The sequence below is a fragment of the Hemiscyllium ocellatum genome, chromosome 11, assembly GCF_020745735.1.
Source record: "Hemiscyllium ocellatum isolate sHemOce1 chromosome 11, sHemOce1.pat.X.cur, whole genome shotgun sequence".
NCBI lineage: Eukaryota > Metazoa > Chordata > Chondrichthyes > Orectolobiformes > Hemiscylliidae > Hemiscyllium > Hemiscyllium ocellatum.
Genome location: NC_083411.1, coordinates 42,493,319 through 42,511,953, shown reverse-complemented (window position 1 = coordinate 42,511,953; position 18,635 = coordinate 42,493,319). Strand labels below are relative to the sequence as shown.

The 18,635-nt window shown below is 43.2% G+C and overlaps 1 protein-coding gene across 2 annotated transcripts in view; it reads left to right on the top strand.

Moving 5' to 3' along the window:
• Positions 1-18,635, top strand: part of btk (Bruton agammaglobulinemia tyrosine kinase) — a 121,404-nt gene that overhangs the window by 97,932 nt on the left and 4,837 nt on the right. For both annotated transcript variants that reach the window (XM_060832548.1, XM_060832547.1), the window contains exons 12-17: positions 1,443-1,517; positions 8,330-8,501; positions 9,465-9,681; positions 10,503-10,567; positions 12,883-13,001; positions 14,888-15,045. In XM_060832548.1, the coding sequence (XP_060688531.1) occupies positions 1,443-1,517; positions 8,330-8,501; positions 9,465-9,681; positions 10,503-10,567; positions 12,883-13,001; positions 14,888-15,045 (806 nt within the window). The remainder of the gene's footprint in view (positions 1-1,442; positions 1,518-8,329; positions 8,502-9,464; positions 9,682-10,502; positions 10,568-12,882; positions 13,002-14,887; positions 15,046-18,635) is intronic.

The following is an 18,635-nucleotide window of genomic DNA, read 5'->3' as shown; positions in this document are numbered from 1 at the left end:
CCTGAGACAGAGATGGTGTGTTGGAGTGGTTGGAAACTGAAAGCTCAGGGTCTTATTTGCAGATAGAGCATAGGCATTCTGTGAAGCAGTCACCCAGTCTATGCTTCATTTCCCCCATGTAGAGGAGACCACATTGTGAGCAGCGAATGCAGTTGACTAGATTGTGTGAAGTGCAGGTAAAGCACTGCTTCACCTGGAAAGTGTGTTTGAGCTGTTAGATACTGAGGAGGGGGGAAGTAAACAGAGAGATGTTACACCTTCTGAGGTTGCAAGGGAAGATGCCATGAGCCTGTGGGTCAAGCTGTTGGGAATAATGGAAGAGTGGAGCAGGGTGTCCCAGAGGAAGCAATCCCTACATAAGGCGGACAAGGGAGGGGAGGGGAATATGTGTCTAGTGGTGGCATCTCATTAGAGGTAGTAGAAAGGGTGGCTAATGATCCTCTGGATGTGAATGCTGGTAGGATGGTAGGTGAGGACAAGGGGGACCCTATTGCTTTTGCAGTAGTGAAGAGAGGGGTTAAGGGCCGAAATGTGAGAAATAGGTCATACCTGACTGAGAGCCTGTCAACAGCGTTGCTGGGAAATCCTCGGCTGAGGAAGAAGGTGGACATTTCGGAGACTCTCTTATAGTAACTGGCATCATCAGAACAGATGCAATGGAGACAGAGGAACTGGGAGAATGGAATAGATTCTTTACAGGAAACAGGGTGTAAGGATGTGAAGTCAACATAATTGTGGAGTTTATAGTGGATACTGGTGACCAGACTATCCCCAGAAGTGGAGACAGCAATGCCAAGGAAGGGAAGGGAAGAGAAGAATCAGAGATGGAAGTTACTTCCTCTTCTAGTGTACCAACAGCTTGGGACCATCAATAAGACAAACCTTTTAACCTTTTTTTCTGACATGTCTTGCAAGCCCCATTCTATCCATCAGATATGATCAGCTTTGGTCACTCCCTTATATCTCCCTCCACCCATGATCCCCTCCCACTCTGATCCTACTTTATGCTGTGTCAATTTTAGAATTTAGAGTTTAGAAGCATGAGGGGGGAGTCTCTTCAAAACCCATAAAATTCTGCTCACACACTGCCTTTCACTTGTGTCAGGAGAATCTCCCTCTAATTTTGGATAAAGTATATCACAATCCAGCAACTACACCAAGACCTCCACCCACTTTTTAAAAGGAACAAGGTAGACTCAAAGTGGGCATTAACTGACAGTAACCCCACTCATAATACTGATCTCTCAGTGAAACAACCAATCAATGAGGGACATTGTTAGCAATGGCTACACGCAATGACGATTCCAGTGTTGGTGAGGATAGGGGCATTGTAATCAGCAAGGAAGATTTAATTGTGCCATCACAATTCATTCATTTCCACATAGCTGCCGGTGTATCTAACAATACTTTATTAACAGATCATCTTCATTCCTTCATTGCAGGGCTTGTTACCAGATTACGGCACCCAGTCTCACAGCAGAGCAAGAAAGCTCCATTGACAGCTGGATTTGGTTATGGTAGGATTTTGTAATGGCATAGTTTAGTTATGCTTAGGAGTCAGTTATGGTATTATGTAGAATAATACAGAATGTACAGCACATCCACAGGCGATTCAATGCAATCACATCTTTCCTCAAGTAAATCTAATATTGTAACCCTCTAAACCCTCTCCCTCATGTGTTTTTCTAACTTCCCACTTAATTGCATCAATATTATTCACTTCAATCATCACTCCCTGCGGCGGTGAGTTCCACATTCTCGTGCATCTCTGAGACAAAAGCTTCCTCGGATTTCTTGGTGACTATCTTATATTAGCGGCTTCGAGTTACACTCGACCCCACACAAGGAAGCATTCCCTCTATGTACTGAACCAAAACTTTAAATACTTTCAACAAGTCAGCCTTTCCTTTTCAATGAAAGAGAGACCCAACTTGTCAATTCTTTCTTGATATGTTTCTTTTTCTGCTTGATATTACTCTTTTTCAGGAGTGGTGCTGGAAGAGCACAGCAGTTCAGGCAGCATCCGAGGATCAGTACAATCGATGTTTCGGGTGATAGGTCAGGGAGGAGGATGGGGGAAGGTAGCAAAGAGTACAACTGGTGAAGTCCACATTGATGCCCAGGGCATCATTTCCCCTTCACCCACCTCACCCCAGTTCCAAACTTCCTGCTCAGCACCATCCCCATGACTTGTCCTACCTGCCTATCTTCTTTTCTACCTATCCACTCCACCCTCCTCTGACCTATCACCTTCATCCCACCCCTATTCACCCATTGTACTCTTTGCTACCTTACCCCACCCACCTCCATGACCTATCACCTTTATTCCCACCCCCACTCACCTATTGTACTCTGTGCTACTTTCTCCCCACCTCCACCCTCCTCTCATTTATCTCTCCACCCTTCAGGCACTCTGCCTGTATTCCTGCTGAAGGGCTTTTGCCCAAAATGTCGATTTTCATGCTCCTCGGATGCTGCCTGAACTGCTGTGCTCTTCCAGCACCACACTACTCCAGACTCTGTTTTCCAGCATCTGCAGTCATTGTTTTTACCCATTACTCTTTTTCATCCAATTCAGCTTACACTCATAGAGTCATAGAGGTGTACAGCATGGAAATAGACCCTTTGGTCCAACTCGTCCATGCTGACCAGATAGCCCAACCCAATCTAGTCCCACCTGCCAGCACCCGGCCCATATCCCTCCAAACCCTTCCTATTCATATACCCATCCAGATGCCTTTTAAATGTTGCAATTGTACCAACCACCACCACTTCCTCTGACAGCTCATTCCATACACATACCACCCTCTGCATGAAAAATCTGTCCCTTAGGTCTCTTTTATATCTTTTCCCTCTCACCATAAACCTATGCCTTTGCGTTCTGGACTCCCCCACCCCAGGGAAAAAACCTCATCTTTTATTCTATCCTTGCCACTTTTGATTTTGCGAACCTCTATAAATTCACCCCTCAGCCTCTGACCCTCCAGGGAAAACAGCCTCAGTCTATTCAAACTCTCCCTAAAGCTCAATCCTATAACCCTGGCAACATCCTTGTAAATTCTGAACCCTTTCAAGTTTCACAACATCCTTCTGATAGGAAGGAAACCAGAATTGCATGCAATATTCCAAAAGTGGCCAAACCAATGTCCTGTACAGCTGCAACATGACCTCCCAACTCCTGTACTCAATACGCTGACCAATAAAGGAATGTATACCAAATGCCTTCTTCACTATCCTTTCTACCAGTGACTCCACTTTCAAAGCGCTATGAACCTGCACTCCAAGGTCTCTTTGTTCAGCAACATTCTCATTAAGTGTATAAGTCCCACTAAGATTTGCTTTCCCAAAATGCAGCACCTCACATTTAACTAAATTAAACTCCATCTGCCACTTCTCAGTGCATTGGCCCTCCTGATCAAGATTCTGATGAAATCTGAGGTAACCTTCTTCGCTGTCCATTACACCTCTAAATTTGGTGTCACCTGCAAACTTACTAACTATACCTCGTATGCTCACATCCAAATCATTTATATAAATGATGAAATGTAGTGGACCCAGCACCGATCCTTCTGGTCACAAGCCTCTAATCTGAAAAATAACTCTCCACCACCACCCTCTGTCTTCTACCTTCGAGCTAGTTCTGTATCTAAATGGCTGGTTCTCCCTGTATACCATGAGATATAACATTGCTAACCTCTCTCCCATGGGGAACCTTGTTGAATGCCTTACTGAAGTCCAGATAGATCACATCTACCACTTTGCCCTCATCAATCCTCTTTTTAATTAATTCAAAAACATCAGTCAAGTTTGTGAGACATGATTTCCTGCGCACAAAGCCATGTTGACTATCCCTAATCAGTTCTTGCCTTTCCAAATACACATATGTCCTGTCCCTCAGGATTCCCTCCAACAACTTGCCCACCACGATGTCAGACGCACTGGTCTATAGTTCCCTGGCTTGTCCTTACCACCTTTCTTAAATAGTGGCAGCACATTAGCCAACCTCCAGTCTCTGGCACCTCACCTTTGACTATTGATGCTACAAATATCTCAGCAAGAGGCCCAGTAATCAATTCCCTAGCTTCCCACTGAGTTCTAGGGTACACCTGATCAGGTCCTGTGGATTTATCCTCTTTTATGCATTTCAAGACATCCAGCACTTCATCCTCTGTAATAGGGACATTTTTCAAGATGTCACAATCTATTTCCCTACATTCTATATCTTCTATTTCCTTTTCCACAGTAAATACTGATGCAAAATACTCATTTAGTATTTCCCCATGTCCTGCGACTCCACACAAAGGCCGCCTTGCTGATCTTTGAGGGGCCATATTTACAGTGGTGCTGGAAAAGCACAGCAGGTCAGGCAGCATCCAAGGAGCAGCAAAATTGATGTTTCGGGCAAAAGCCCTCCATCAGGTGCCTGACTTGCTGTGCTTTTCCAACACTACTCTAATCTTGACTCTAATCTCCAGCATCTGCAGTACCCACTTCCGCCAGATCTTTGAGGGGCCCTATTCACTCCCGAATTACTCTTTTGACCTTAAGATATTTGTAAAAACCCTTTGGATTCTCCTTAACCCAATTTGCCAAAGCTATCTCATGTCCCCTTTTTGCCCGCCTGATTTCCCTCTTAAGTATATTCCTGCTGCCTTTATACTCTTCCCAGGATTTCCTGTCTATATCTGACATATGCATCCTTCTTTTTCTTAACCAAACCCTCAATTTCTTCAGTGATCCAGCATTCCCTATAACTATCTGCCTTTCTTTTCACTCTGACAGGAATATACTGTCTCTGGACTCTCGTTATCTCATTTCTGAAGGCTTCCCATTTTCCAGCTGTTCATTTACCTGCAAACATCTGCCCTCAATCAGATTTTGGAAGTTCTTTCCTAATACCATCAAAATTAGCCTTTCTCCAATTTAGAACTTTGACTTTTAGATCTGGTCTATCCTCTTCCATCACTATTTTAAATCTAATAGAATAATGGTCGCTTGCCCCAAAGTCTCCCCCACTGACACAACAGTCACCTGCCCTGTCTTATTTCCTTTCTAGTAGCTACCTCCACATATTGAATCAGAAAGTTTCCTTATACACACTTAACAAATTCCTCTCCATCTAAACCTTTAACACTATGGCAGTCCCAGTCTATGTTTGGAAAGTTAAAATCCCCTATCATAACCACCCTATTATTCTTACAGATAACTGAGATCTCCTTACAAATTTGTTTCTCAATTTCTCACTGACTATTAGGGGGTCTAAAATACAATCCCAATAAAGTGATCATCCCTTTCTTATTTCTCAGTTCAACACCAATAACTTCTCTGGATGTATTTCTGGGAATATCCTCCCTCAGTATATGCTATCTTAATGTTATCCCTTATCAAAAACACCAATCTACTTCCTTTCTTGCCTCCCTTTCATTTGTACCATTTGTATCCTGGAACATTAAGCTGCCAGTCCTGCCCATCCCTAAGCCAAGTTTCTGTAATTGCTATGATGTCCCAGTCCCATGTTCCTCACCATGCTCTGAGTTCATCTGCCTTCCCTGTTAGGCCTCTCACATTGAAATAAATGCAGTTTCATTTATCAGACCTACCTTGTTCTCTGCTTTGTCCCTGCCAGCCCTGACTGTTTAGCTCACTTCTTTTCTCAACTGTACCAGTCTCAGGTTGATCTCTTTCCTCACTATTCCTCTGGGTCCCACCCCCAGTCCCCACCTTACTAGTTTAAAACCTCGTGAGCAGCTCTTGCATATCTTCCTGCCAGTATGTTAGTCCCCTTCCAATTTAGGTGCAATCTGTCCTTCTTGTACAGGTCACTTATACCTTGGAAGAGATTCCAATGATCCAAAAATGTGAACCCTTCTCCCAGATACCAGCTCCTCAGCCACGCATTCATCTGCTCTACCCTCCTATACCTACCCTCACTAGCTCGCAGCTCCAGGAGTAATCCAGATATTACTATCCTCAAGGACCTCCTTTTTAAATTCCTGCCTTCTCCAGTGTTCCTACTTCCTTTCTCTCTCCTGTCTTTCCACCTTCTGAAATCTGGAAAATTCTGTCTGAATCTTTACAGTCACCTTTTAAAATACAAAAGAATTTTACTTTTCTTAACCCTTTGTTTTCCAGTGCAATGAGGAGTTTGACTGCCTGTCATCATTTGTTAGCAATCTGTCACAATTCAGTGACAGTTATTTCTTAAAATAATTGAAATTCTGACAAATTGTTGGCAGTGTGCCAATCCATGCTCTGCTTTTATTTCCCACATTTATTTGTTTATTTTCCATTTGTTTGTTGTATTATGCTATTTTAAATGTCAGTATGAACATCTTAATTACTATATAAAGCTTTCGCTGATTAATGTTTTTGTTAGCTTCTCCCTTGTTTCTTTCCTTATTGGCACTTCAGAGCTTGTTACTTTCTTTTCTTTATATATCTTGTTCTTTTGAAAGGAATAGCTGAAGACTTCCTACACCTGTAAAGCACTGGATACTTTTTTCCCCAGTTTTTGTGCCATTTACAAGGAAAACAAAATGGTGGAATTGACCAATGATTAAACAATACATAGATTTTTTTTCTCACATTTTGGCTGAACTTCATTCTAAAATCACTTTGCCAAATTGGAGTTGTTCTAGCCTCCTTGTAAACTGCCGTTTCTTAAATCAGACAAATCATGATCTTCCTTCCCTTTGCAAGAGATAGACTGGACTCACAGCTGTACCTTTGGATTTGGGTATAGTTGTAAATTTAAGCTCTGAGCTCAGGTGAATGATGAGTGATAATTGTCACATCTTCCACAGCTACTATCACCTTTTATCACCACTATCTCCGACTAACTAACCGTCACTATTATCTGCCACCAGCTTCTAGTGCCCACTTGCTGCCATTATGATGTAGCTTCTTGGGTGAAGTATGATATGAATGAGTACTGCCCTATGTGTTAAGTCATGTAACATATACTACAAGGTCTGGGTTCTTGGTGAGACAGATGTTCTTAGCTTTATGGACTACAGAAACTGCTGACACTGTCATTTACAAATAGTCTGAGTTCTGTACCTACCATTATTGTTACATTAAATATATCTCTAAAACTGGCCAAATAAACACACAATACTAACTCTATGTGTAGAACTGACTGAAAGCAAGGATCTTTATTACTGAACACCATCACATGTTTTGATGCATGATACTGTCTTAAGGGTACTCTGAAATCCAAACGATAACATAAGCCACAAAAAACATCACAAATACAGAATGGTTAGACTCTCGTGCACATAAGCAAGATCAAGGCCGCAAAGCTTTTAATGCGCTGTGCACTTTCACTCAGACCTTCTGTAACCTAGCAGTCACCCAGTGGTCTTTGTGAGGTTTCTGGTTTAACTGAGAGATTTTCTGAGCCAGCTCAGTAGTTTGCAAAGATGGAATGAGTGTGAAAGCCTGCAGAGACTTATGCAGTGGTCTGACTTCCCCTATCTTTCAGTTGCTGCAGTGTTGTGATGATAAATAGTTTTGTTTAAACCAGCAATAAGTCATGAACAAACCACAAACCATGCACACTGGCGCACCCACCATCTGCTCCTAGGCAATGATGCAGCAATGGGGTGAGGGAAACTTTGCATAAGTGTTTATAATTACTGAATATAATAGCAGTTTTGAAGGGATGGACAAAGACACCATGCCTAAACATCCTGAAGACACTGGACTGTGTTCCTTCAAATGTCAGAATTATTTGATGATAAAGACATCTCTACCTGTCCTGGGTTATTTTTTTCCCATCTATTCAGATCCAACTTGTAAACACTGAGGTTGAATTTCAGGAATGTCCTTTGACTACTCTAGTGAACAGAGCCCCTTCATATTATTGGAGGGAATAATGCCTGTTGTGCACTATATAAAGAGACAGCTATTTATATGGAGACTAGCAGGCTGTGTTTATTAAATAGAGAATAGCACTCCTCTCAGAATAGGAAGCCAATGTTACTTATAATTTGTTTGGTATAATGGAATCTACGAGTAAAAAGTGAGGTCTGCAGATGCTGGAGATCAGAGCTGAAAATGTGTTGCTGGTTAAAGCACAGCAGGTCAGGCAGCATCCAAGGAACAGGAAATTCGACGTTTCGGGCCAGAGCCTGATGAAGGGCTCTGGCCCGAAACGTCGAATTTCCTGTTCCTTGGATGCTGCCTGACCTGCTGTGCTTTAACCAGCAACACATTTTCAGCTATAATGGAATCTATCCGACTATGATATAAAATCTTCTCCTGATTTCCCACTCCCAGTGCACATTCTCTCCTGATTCCAGGCTGATAATTATTTTGTTCTTGTCAGGTGCCTGGGAGATCAATCCTGTTGACCTAACATTCCTGAGGGAGTTAGGGAATGGACAGTTTGGTGTTGTGAAACACGGTAAATGGCGAGGGCAGTATGAGGTCGCCATCAAAATGATCAAAGAGGGCTCCATGTCTGAGGATGACTTTATCGATGAGGCTGAAACAATGATGTGAGTAAATAATATCAGGGAAACAATAGAGTATGAAGCTTTAGCTATCAATCAGACAATTCATTTATATGTAATTTTATATATATTATTACTGTATTCCTCTCTACATGTCCTGGAACTGTTTGATGGGAACATTTCAGAGGGAACTTTATTCTGTATCTAACATCATGCTGTGCCTGTTGTGGGAATGTTTGATGATAACAGTGTCATAGGAGCCTAACTTGTAGTTTACTTTTAGCTTAAAAGAGTAGAGGAAGCTTTATTCTGTTACATAACTCTTGCTGTTCTGTCCTGGGAGTGTGTGATGGGCACAGTGTGGATAAATTTGTACTTTCAATGTAAAAGAGTTAAGAGGGCTTTATTCTGTAACTAACCCCATGTTATTCCTGTCATGAGAGTATTTCATAACGACAATGTAGTAACAGCTTTACTTTCAGACTAAATTAATAGAAGGACCTTTATCTGTATCTAGCCCTATGCTCTACCTGTCCTGGGAGTGTTTGATGAGGATAATGTAGGAGGAGCTTTTATCCATGGGCGGCACGGTGGCACAGTGGTTAGTACTGCTGCCTCACAGCGCCAGAGACCCGGGTTCAATTCCCACCTCAGGCGACTGACTGTGTGGAGTTTGCATGTTCTCCCCGTGTCTGCTCCGGTTTCCTCCCACAGTCCAAAGATGTGTGGGTCAGGTGAATTGGCCATGCTCAATTGCCCGTAGTGTTAGGTAAGGGGTAAATGTAGGGGTATGGGTGGGTTGCGCTTCGGCAGGTCGGTGTGGACTTGTTGGGCTGAAGGGCCTGTTTCCACACTGTAAGTAATCTAATCTGTATCTGTGTCTGTATTTGCTCTGGGAGTGTTTAATGTTGTACACTGCAAAATGTGAAAAAGCTCGAGATGCAAGGATAAAAATGTCAGCTGACTTGGGGAATGACCTCTCTTTCTGTACCTCCCTTGTTGTATTAGGATGTTGAAACATGACAAGTTGGTGCAGTTATATGGTGTCTGCACAAAACAACGACCGATCTATATCGTCACTGAGTTTATGTCAAATGGTTGCTTGCTGGATTACTTGAAGAAACATGGGAAAAAATTGAGCAGCTTACAACTGCTGGAGATGACCAAGGACGTGTGTGAAGCCATGGCATATCTTGAGTCACATCGATTCCTGCACAGAGACCTTGTAAGGACATAAAGATCAGCACTTTGTTACATTGACCACTCACAATGACATGGAATACTCTTCACCTTATAATCTCCATCAGTAAAGGGGCACCTCATTACTTCACAACATTGAGAAAGGTGACACATAGCCAAATGAACATTAATACAAATCCAGAACTGCACAGCTTATCTGCCAACTGTAGGCACAAAAAAACAGAACCTTTAATGGGAAAATCACATCATAAATAATGTTAAAAATCACACAACACCAGGTTAGGGTCCAACAGGTTTATTTGCAAGTACTAGCTTTCAAAGATCTTTTGCTATAAACTCTGTTACCTGTGATCCCGCCCCACTAGTTACCTGATGAAAGAGCAGTGCTCTGAAAGCTAGTATTTCCAAATAAACCTGTTGGACTTTAACCTGAAATTGTGTGATTTTTGTCCACCCAGTCCAATATCTCAGTAGCCTTCTATTCCCCTCAAAAACAGCAGGATGGATCAACTATGTTGCATTAGGTCTGAGTCACATATAGGTCAGGCAAGATTTCTTGTCCCTGAAGGACCAAACAAACCAGTTTGGTTTTTACAATCCAACAGCTTTTTGGTCAGTTTGTATTCTGAACTGAATTCCCTGTGGATAATAGGTCAGGTTTCAGGACTACTGGCCATGATGACCAGGGTAAACCCTTGATTTACCAAGTCAGGATTACTAGGTCAGGTTTACTAGGATAACCTCTGGATTACTAGGCCAGGCCTCTGGATCATCTGTAGGAACAGATTACACTAACAAATGCAGTCCAAGTTTCTAACTCACCTGTTTGCTGTTTGGTTATCTCAGGCTGCCAGGAACTGCTTGGTTGATGAGGCGGGGACTGTGAAGGTATCAGACTTTGGTCTAAGCAGGTGAGTTGTCATTCCTCTTGCAGAAATCATGACATTAGTTACAGAGTCCTACAGCACGGAGACAAGCCCTTTGGCCCAAACTGGTCCACGCTGACCAAAATGTCCGTCCACGCTAACCCCATTTCCCTGCACTTGGTCCATATCTTTCCCATCCAAGTATATTTGTCCAAGTGCCTTTTAAATGTTGCTATAGTACCTCAACCACTTCTGTGGGCAGCTCATTACATATGTGTACTACCCTCTGTGTAAAAAAGTTGTCCCTCAGGTTCCCTTTTATTCTTTCCCCTCTAACCTTAAACTGATGCCCTCTAGTCCTCAATTTCTCAACCCTGGGAAAAAGACTGATAGCATTCACCCGATCCATGCCTCTCATGATCTTATGAGGTCCCTGCTTAGTCTCCTATGCTCTAAAGAAAACAGTTCTATCTTGTCCAACCTCTCCCTATAACTCAGACCATGGAGCCCAGGCAACATCTTTGTAAATTTCTTCTGCACTGTTTCCAGTTTAGTATCATCCTTCCTATAATAAGGTGACCAAAACTGACCATAGTACTCCAAATGCAGCCTCATCAATGTCCTGTACAACTGCAACATAACTTCCCAACTTCTATACTCAATGCCCTGACTGATGAAGGCCAGTGTCCCAAAAGCCTTCTCCACTGCCCTGTCTCCCTGTGACTCCACTTTCAGAGAACCATGCACCTGAACTCCAAGGTCCCTCTGTTCCACTACACTCCTTAAGGCCCGACCATTCACCACGAAATTCCTACTTTATTTGACTTTCCAAAATGCAAGACTTCACACTATCTATATTAAATTCCATTTGCCATTTTTCAGCCCACTTCCCCAGCTGATCAAGGTCCTACTGCAAATTCTGATAAGCTTCCTCACTGTCCACGATACCACCTATTTTAGTGTCATTTGCAAACTTACTAATCATGCCTTGTACATTCTCATCCAAATCATTGTTATAGATACCAAACAGTAATGGACCCAGCACCGACCTCTGAGGCACTCCACTAGTCACAGGCCTCCAGTCCAACAAGCATCCTTCCACAATTACCTGCAGCTTCCTATAAGCAAGTCAACTGTGTATCCAATTTGCCAGCTTGCTTTGGATTCCATGCGATCTAAGCTTCCAGAGCAGCCTACCATGTGTAAACTTATCAAAGGCCTTACTGAAATTCCATATAGACTACATCTAGTGCCCTGACCTCGTCAACCTTCCTGATCACTTCATCAAAGAACTGTAACAAATTTGAGAAATGATCTCCCACTCACAAAGCCATGCCGACTACTTCTAATCAAACCCTGTCTTTCCAGGACTGTTTTCTTTGGAGCATTCTTTTCCAAATGGGATGTATGTATTATCCCTCAGAATCTTCTCAAGTAATTAACCTACAACAGATGTTCAGCTTACTGGTCTTTAGTTCCCAGGCTTTTTTTTTTCAGCCCATCTTGCGTAATGGCACAACATTCGCTTCCCTCCAGTCTTCCGTGGCCTCACCCTGGCTAATGATGATTCAAAAGTATTAACCGGGGCTCCCTCAATTTCTTCTCTAGCCTCTTGCAGTGTTCTTGTAGATATCTGGTCAGGACCAGGAGATACCATTAGAAAATGATCAGTTGCAGCAGCCAGAAACTTCCCCACAAGAGAGTAAGACATTATCTTATTCACCCCTGACTACTCTAGTTTAGCATCATCACTCATCCTGACTCAGGGAAGTGGAGGCAGGGTTTGGGGTAAGATTTTTTAGGGGTTGCATGGACTGGGTGGGGAGTGTGGATGGATGTTGGAAGGGTTTGAATGGTCCATGTGTTGGTGCAGGTGAGGTGGGACTTGTTTGTTGTGGGCAGGATTTATTGCGCAAGGAGCTTGGGTTAAGATTTTGCACACGCCAGTGGGAAGATACAATTGAGGGATTGTGGACTTCAGGAAATCTCTGTGACTGGAGCTCTCAGTTAAAACTCCAACACAGCACTGAGGGATGCAGCACTGTCAGTGAAACCCTCATTAAGATGAATGTCAAACTGGAGTCATGTCTAGTTCTTCTGGGTCGATGTAAATGATTCCATTGTGGTTATTTGAAGTAAACTGATATCCAGGGCAATGTTTATTCCTCAACTGAAACAGCAGAATTATCGTGCTAATGTTTGTGGAAAGACAACTCATCGGTTTTTAAGCATTTGGAAACACCCTGATGTTGTAACTTAAGCTATCAAACTGCAAGTGGTTCTTTTTTTGACAACTGTTTATACAGTTGGTGAGTATGAGGGTCAAGTCAGAACCCCAGACTGAATTTGATTTTTATTAGGTATGTCCTCGATGATGAATACACAAGTTCGCAAGGTTCCAAGTTTCCCGTTCGATGGTCTCCTCCTGAGGTTCTCAACTTTGCCCGATTCAGCAGCAAGTCTGACGTGTGGGCCTTTGGTGAGTATGTAACCACTTCTGGAGCCAGCATGTGGGCTCTTAGCTAAGATTGACATAAGTGCCTTTGGTAGGGAGGGATGGAGAGCTTGGGCATTTCTGTTTTAATGAGGAGAGGCCAAAGAGAATAGGGCAAGCCACTGGCAGAGGGAGGGTCAGGGGAGGGGGGAGAAGGAAGGCCTCATCAGATTGCCATATTAGCTAGGGTGGTGAGGAATCACCTGATCGTCCTCATGAACAACTTTCTGAGACATCCGTGTTACTGTAAAGAAATCTGACAACTGCAGCAGCTAGAAGTCCATTCTCAGGCAGAAATGTTGGTGCTGTGGTAACGTCACTGGATGAATAATCCAGAGGGCCTAATACTCTGTGGTACATAGTTTGAAATTCCATCTTGGCAAAGGTGCAGGGAGAATGGAATTAGACTGGGTGGGATTTTAAAGGGTGAAGGAACTGAGTTTATGCTGTGTCAGTTCTTAAATTGATTTGGAGATGTCAACAGACAGGACTGTTCCCTCCCAGTTGGGGAACACTTCAGTGGTCCAGGACATTCGACCAGGACAGTCCCGGACCTTCAGGTGACCATCCTCCAAGGCGGACTTCGGGACAGGCAGCAGCGAAAAGTGGCCAAGCAGAGGCTGATAGCTAAGTTCGGTACCTATAGGGAGGGCCTCAACCGGGCCCTTGGGTTCTTGTCACATTACAGGTGACCACCATTGCATTATAGACAGCGCACACACACACGCACACACATATAGACTTAAGACACTCTGCACTCATTACACACATACACATACACTTTCTCACACTCACAACCCCCAACCCAGACAGACATACACACAGACAGACAAAGACCCATATGCACACATATATTTTGTGGAGTGAATTTGTACTTGCAGAGTTACATTGTACTTTGTTCAAAAACTGCATGCATTCATGTAAAACTCCATTATCTCACTTTTTAGATTAGAATCATCATGGCATAGATAGAGAGCACAGGGGACTAACACCTTCAACATATTGTCGAGCTGTCACCCATTGTTAACAGCTAACCTGAGAATGCAACTTTTTAAAAAAAGGTTTTGTGATTTTCACATGAAAGAAGTGAAATTATCACTGTATTATAACAGATGAAAGACTTAACAATCAATTCTTCAATGTATAATTTCAGTTACATCACACAGTAAATTTTTGCTACAAATTCTGTGTTAAGATTGAGCCCTCCACTGCCACCTGATGGAGTGACGCTCTGAAAGCTAGTGTGCTTCCAACTAAACCTGTTGGACTATGACCTGGTGTTGTGTGATTTTTAACTCAGTTCTTAAAGAATGTGGAATTAGATTAGATTCCCTACAGTGTGGAAACGCGCCTTTCGGCCCAACAAGTCCACACCGACCCTCCGAAGAGCAACTCACCACCACCCCTCTGATTAATGCACCTAACACTACGGGCAATTTCGCATGACCAGTTCACCTGACCTGCACATCTTTGGACTGTGGGAGGAAACTGGAGCACCCAGAGGAAGCTCATGCAGGCATGGGGAGAATGTGCAGATCCACACAGACAGTCACCCAAGGCTGGATTTGAACCTGGGACCCTGGTGCTGTGAGGAAGCAGTGCTAACCACTGAGCCACCGTGCCACCCCAAATTAGACTGGGTGCTTCATGTGGGGAGATATTGATGGACATATAACCTGTTGCTGGAACATGATCAATTCAAAAAGGAGTTATAATAAAAGTGAAAGGGTACTTTATTTGAATGAGGACAGATGGAAGTGGTTATTTAAGTGTTGCTAGTTTTCTCATGGCTGTTCTTGTTCACTGTGGTTTTTGTGTCTCTAATGTTTTAACATTCACGTCTTTATTAATGGTTTTGCTCCTTGACACAGGGGTCCTGATGTGGGAGACCTTTGCTTTGGGGAAAACGCCTTATGAGCGATTCAGCAATGCTGATGTGGTAGATCACATACTTCAAGGGCGCCGCCTATACAGACCTCAACAGGCCTCTGAGACTGTCTACAGCATCATGTACAGCTGCTGGGATGATGTAAGTTTCCAACATATCTATCGATTAATTTCTCAGAAAAGGAAATTGGTGATCACCAGAGTATTCAGAAACCACCTTTCATCAACCATTGCTCGTTTCAGTCATCTCACCCCTGAGGGTAGATGTCATGAGGTCAAGGCCCACCCCAAAGACTTGACCAAAAATTGTAGATTGGCACAATTAACGTAGTCCTGAGGGAACACTGCACTGCTGGAGGTAAAATTAAACTGAGGCCCCTCTGCCCTAATAGGTGACTGTGTGGAGTTTGCACGTTCTCCCCGTGTCTGCGTGGGTTTCCTCCGGGTGCTCCGGTTTCCTCCCACAGTCCAAAGATGTGCGGGTCAGGTGAATTGGCCAAGCTAAATTGCCCGTAGTGTTAGGTAAGGGGTAAATGTAGGGGTATGGGTGGGTTGTGCTTCGGCGGGTCGGTGTGGACTTGTTGGGCCGAAGGGCCTGTTTCCACACTGTAAGTCTAAGTCAAGGTGGATAAACAGCCCCTTGCACTAATTTGATAAAGAATAAGGTGAGTTTGTCTGTTGTTGTCCCTGAACCAGCTTGACCAACTTGGTGGCCCGATATCCTACAAACAACAATGACTGGCTGTAACACACTTTGAGGAGCCTTGGGGGAGGGAAAGGTCATTCGGAAATGTGAGGTTTGCTTTATCCTGGTGCCTCATGCTACAATGAGGAGCAGAGTGGAATGGACTCAATTTTACCCTTCATAGGCACATGGGCAGGCTCCTTGATTCCAGGGGCAGTGTTTCCAGTGCTATAGTGAACAGTGAGGAAATTATAACTTCAGCTCTCTGCTCCAGCCTCTGTTACAACTCCTGGTGAAAAAGCTAAGCAAATATCACATCCGCAGATGAAAAATGGCTTAGCTGGTTGGATGGAATATTTGTTTGGGAGATCCCATGGCTGATCCCACGATCACCAGATTAAGCCATAGAGAACTAGGGATGAAAATGATGATTTGTCTTCTGCTCCCTGCCACTGGGTGGATTGGATAGTGAGAAAGGGTCAATTTGGCTTGGCAAAAGTTGAGCTGCCTACCTTTCTGCTTAGTGCTGAAATATGCCCTGGTGAAGGAACAAGGAGTGTCCTCCCATCCTCACTTCCCTACATCCACTCCCACATTAACACCCTCTTTACCTCCCTGTACTCTATAATTCCTCGCTTTTCCTTCTCCTCTGCCCATCAGTCCTTGTGTGATACAATGAGATTCATGGAAATCATAATGATCTGATCACAAGATTCTGGCGTCAGTAAAAGAGTAGAAACCAGATAGAATGCAGAGAGTTTTATTCAAGAACCAACTATGTACAGACGTAAATGAAAGAGTCTTACAGTATAAAAGGAGTTGAGAGTTTTATTTAGCAAAAGGAAGCTGGGATCAGAATTCCTGGCTTGAAATGCAGAGCTCAGTCCGTAGGAAAAGGATGAGGGGAGTGGCAATTCTGCATTTCAATTTCTTGGAATCTCAGGGCCTATATTTCTCTGGTGTTATGGACCCAGCTAGACCCCTCAAAACATTTCGAGAAGGTAGCCCAGACGATCTGTGCTAGTTGTTTTAGGTAGGTGTGAGATGGATATTCCAGGAAAGATGCCGCAGGTCAAGCCACTGAGATTTAAACAAAACAGCATTGATTTACAAGGTTACCGAATGAAACACAAACAAAAGAGAACAGAATACAGAGTAAGTTAACCTATCCAAAAACCCAATAGATTATCCCAATTAATGATGCTGTTCCCAAATACTTGCAACAATTCCCTTGGCACAAAAGGCAAAATCAAACACAGGGTCTTACAGGAGAGACGTCAAAGAGAGAGCATCAGCTTGGACCTGCTTCTTTGGGGTCCAGCGGCTTTTTCAACATGACTGCTAAAACCCAAACCAAACCAGAGTAAAGTTGAACTGGCCACCTCCCTTTCATTGTACAAGTGTTTTGTTTTAACTTAAAAGCCCTTTGCCTGAGGCAGTATCTGTTAGCTATCATTAAATTGGCCCTAAAACCCTTCAACCCCTGACTTCTCAGAATCTGTGTCTTTTATGACCGTTCTGAGAAAAAAAACAAAAACAGCATAACCTTGTTAAAGGAGCAGCATCATCACACGGGTACAAGGAAAAGGATAAGTAAAGTACGTATTTGTCCTCTAGAAGGTGAGAATGAGAATGTATTTAGATAATAAAGAAAAGGTGTTCATCGTGAATCAACATTTCTATCTTCAATGTTGAGGATACAAAAAGCATTGCAGTAATAGCTGTAAATCAGGAGGTTGAAAGAAACGAGATTTGCTGAAATTGCAATCACTAGGGAAATGATACTGCCCAAAGTGTTGGAGCTGTGGGCTGACAAACCTCTGAGTCCTGGTGGACTTCATTGCAGGGTCTAAAAAGAGGTAGTTAAAGGTGTTAGATGCATTTGTATTAATTCTCCAAAATTCATTAAATTTTGCAAAGGCTCCTTTACAGCAAAGCTAATCCTTCTGAGGAGGCAGAAAACACAAAACCATAGGCCTGATGTCTGTCATGGGAAAGCTATTAGAATTAATCATCAAGAAGGGAATGATAGTGCACAGGGAAAAACTCAAGATAATCAAGAAAAGTCAGCATTGTGAAAAAGAAATTCTATTTCGCCAATTTACTGTGATTCCTAAGGAGCAACAAGTATTGTGGATACTATTTGGGAGTCCATTTGTGTGGTGTACTTCGATTTCCAGAAAGCATTAGACTAAAGTTCCATATGTGCTGAGTAGAACTCATAATATAGGGGGTAATATGCTTGCCTGAATAGACTGTCTGGCAGAAAATGCCTAAATAGGCCTTTTTCAGATTGGCAGCATTTGACAAGTTGGGACTGTGCTGGACTGTATACTTTTTACAATTTATCGCAATGACCTAGATGAGGGGATTGAGGGTAGACTGTGAAATTGACTTGGGAAGGTTTCAGATTGATATGGATAGGCTGAGTGAGTGGGCAAAAGTCTGACAGATGGAGTTCAATTTGTCAGGCCATAACTGGATAGTTAGATGCAAAACCAGGTACAGAAGCCACTCCAATCAAAAAAGGAGGGGGAGTTGTTGGAGGGCAACTTGTTTCTTGGTGACATTAATAAGGATCATTCCAGCGCAGTGGCAGAAGCAGAAATCTGTTTTGGAGAGGGTGAAACATGGAAATAAGGGAAAAAAGGACATGGATTCAGGGGGTGGTAATCTATCCGACGACAATGGCTGAAAAGAAAGGCTGGAAATTGGGTGTAATTTGCAAGAATATGGGGATAAAGGAAGGGAGTAAGAGAAGAAAAACAGAAGGTGACCATAAACCATAAAAGATAATATTGGACTGTTGTGGTTCTGTTCGCCGAGCTGGGAATTTGTGTTGCAGACGTTTCGTCCCCTGTCTAGGTGACATCCTCAGTGCTTGGGAGCCTCCTGTGAAGCGCTTCTGTGATCTTTCCTCTGACATTTGTAGTGGTTTGAATCTGCCGCTTCCGGTTGTCAGTTTCAGCTGTCCACTGCAGTGGTCGGTATATTGGGTCCAGTATTGGTCGAAACGTCTGCAATACAAATTCCCAGCTCGGCAAACA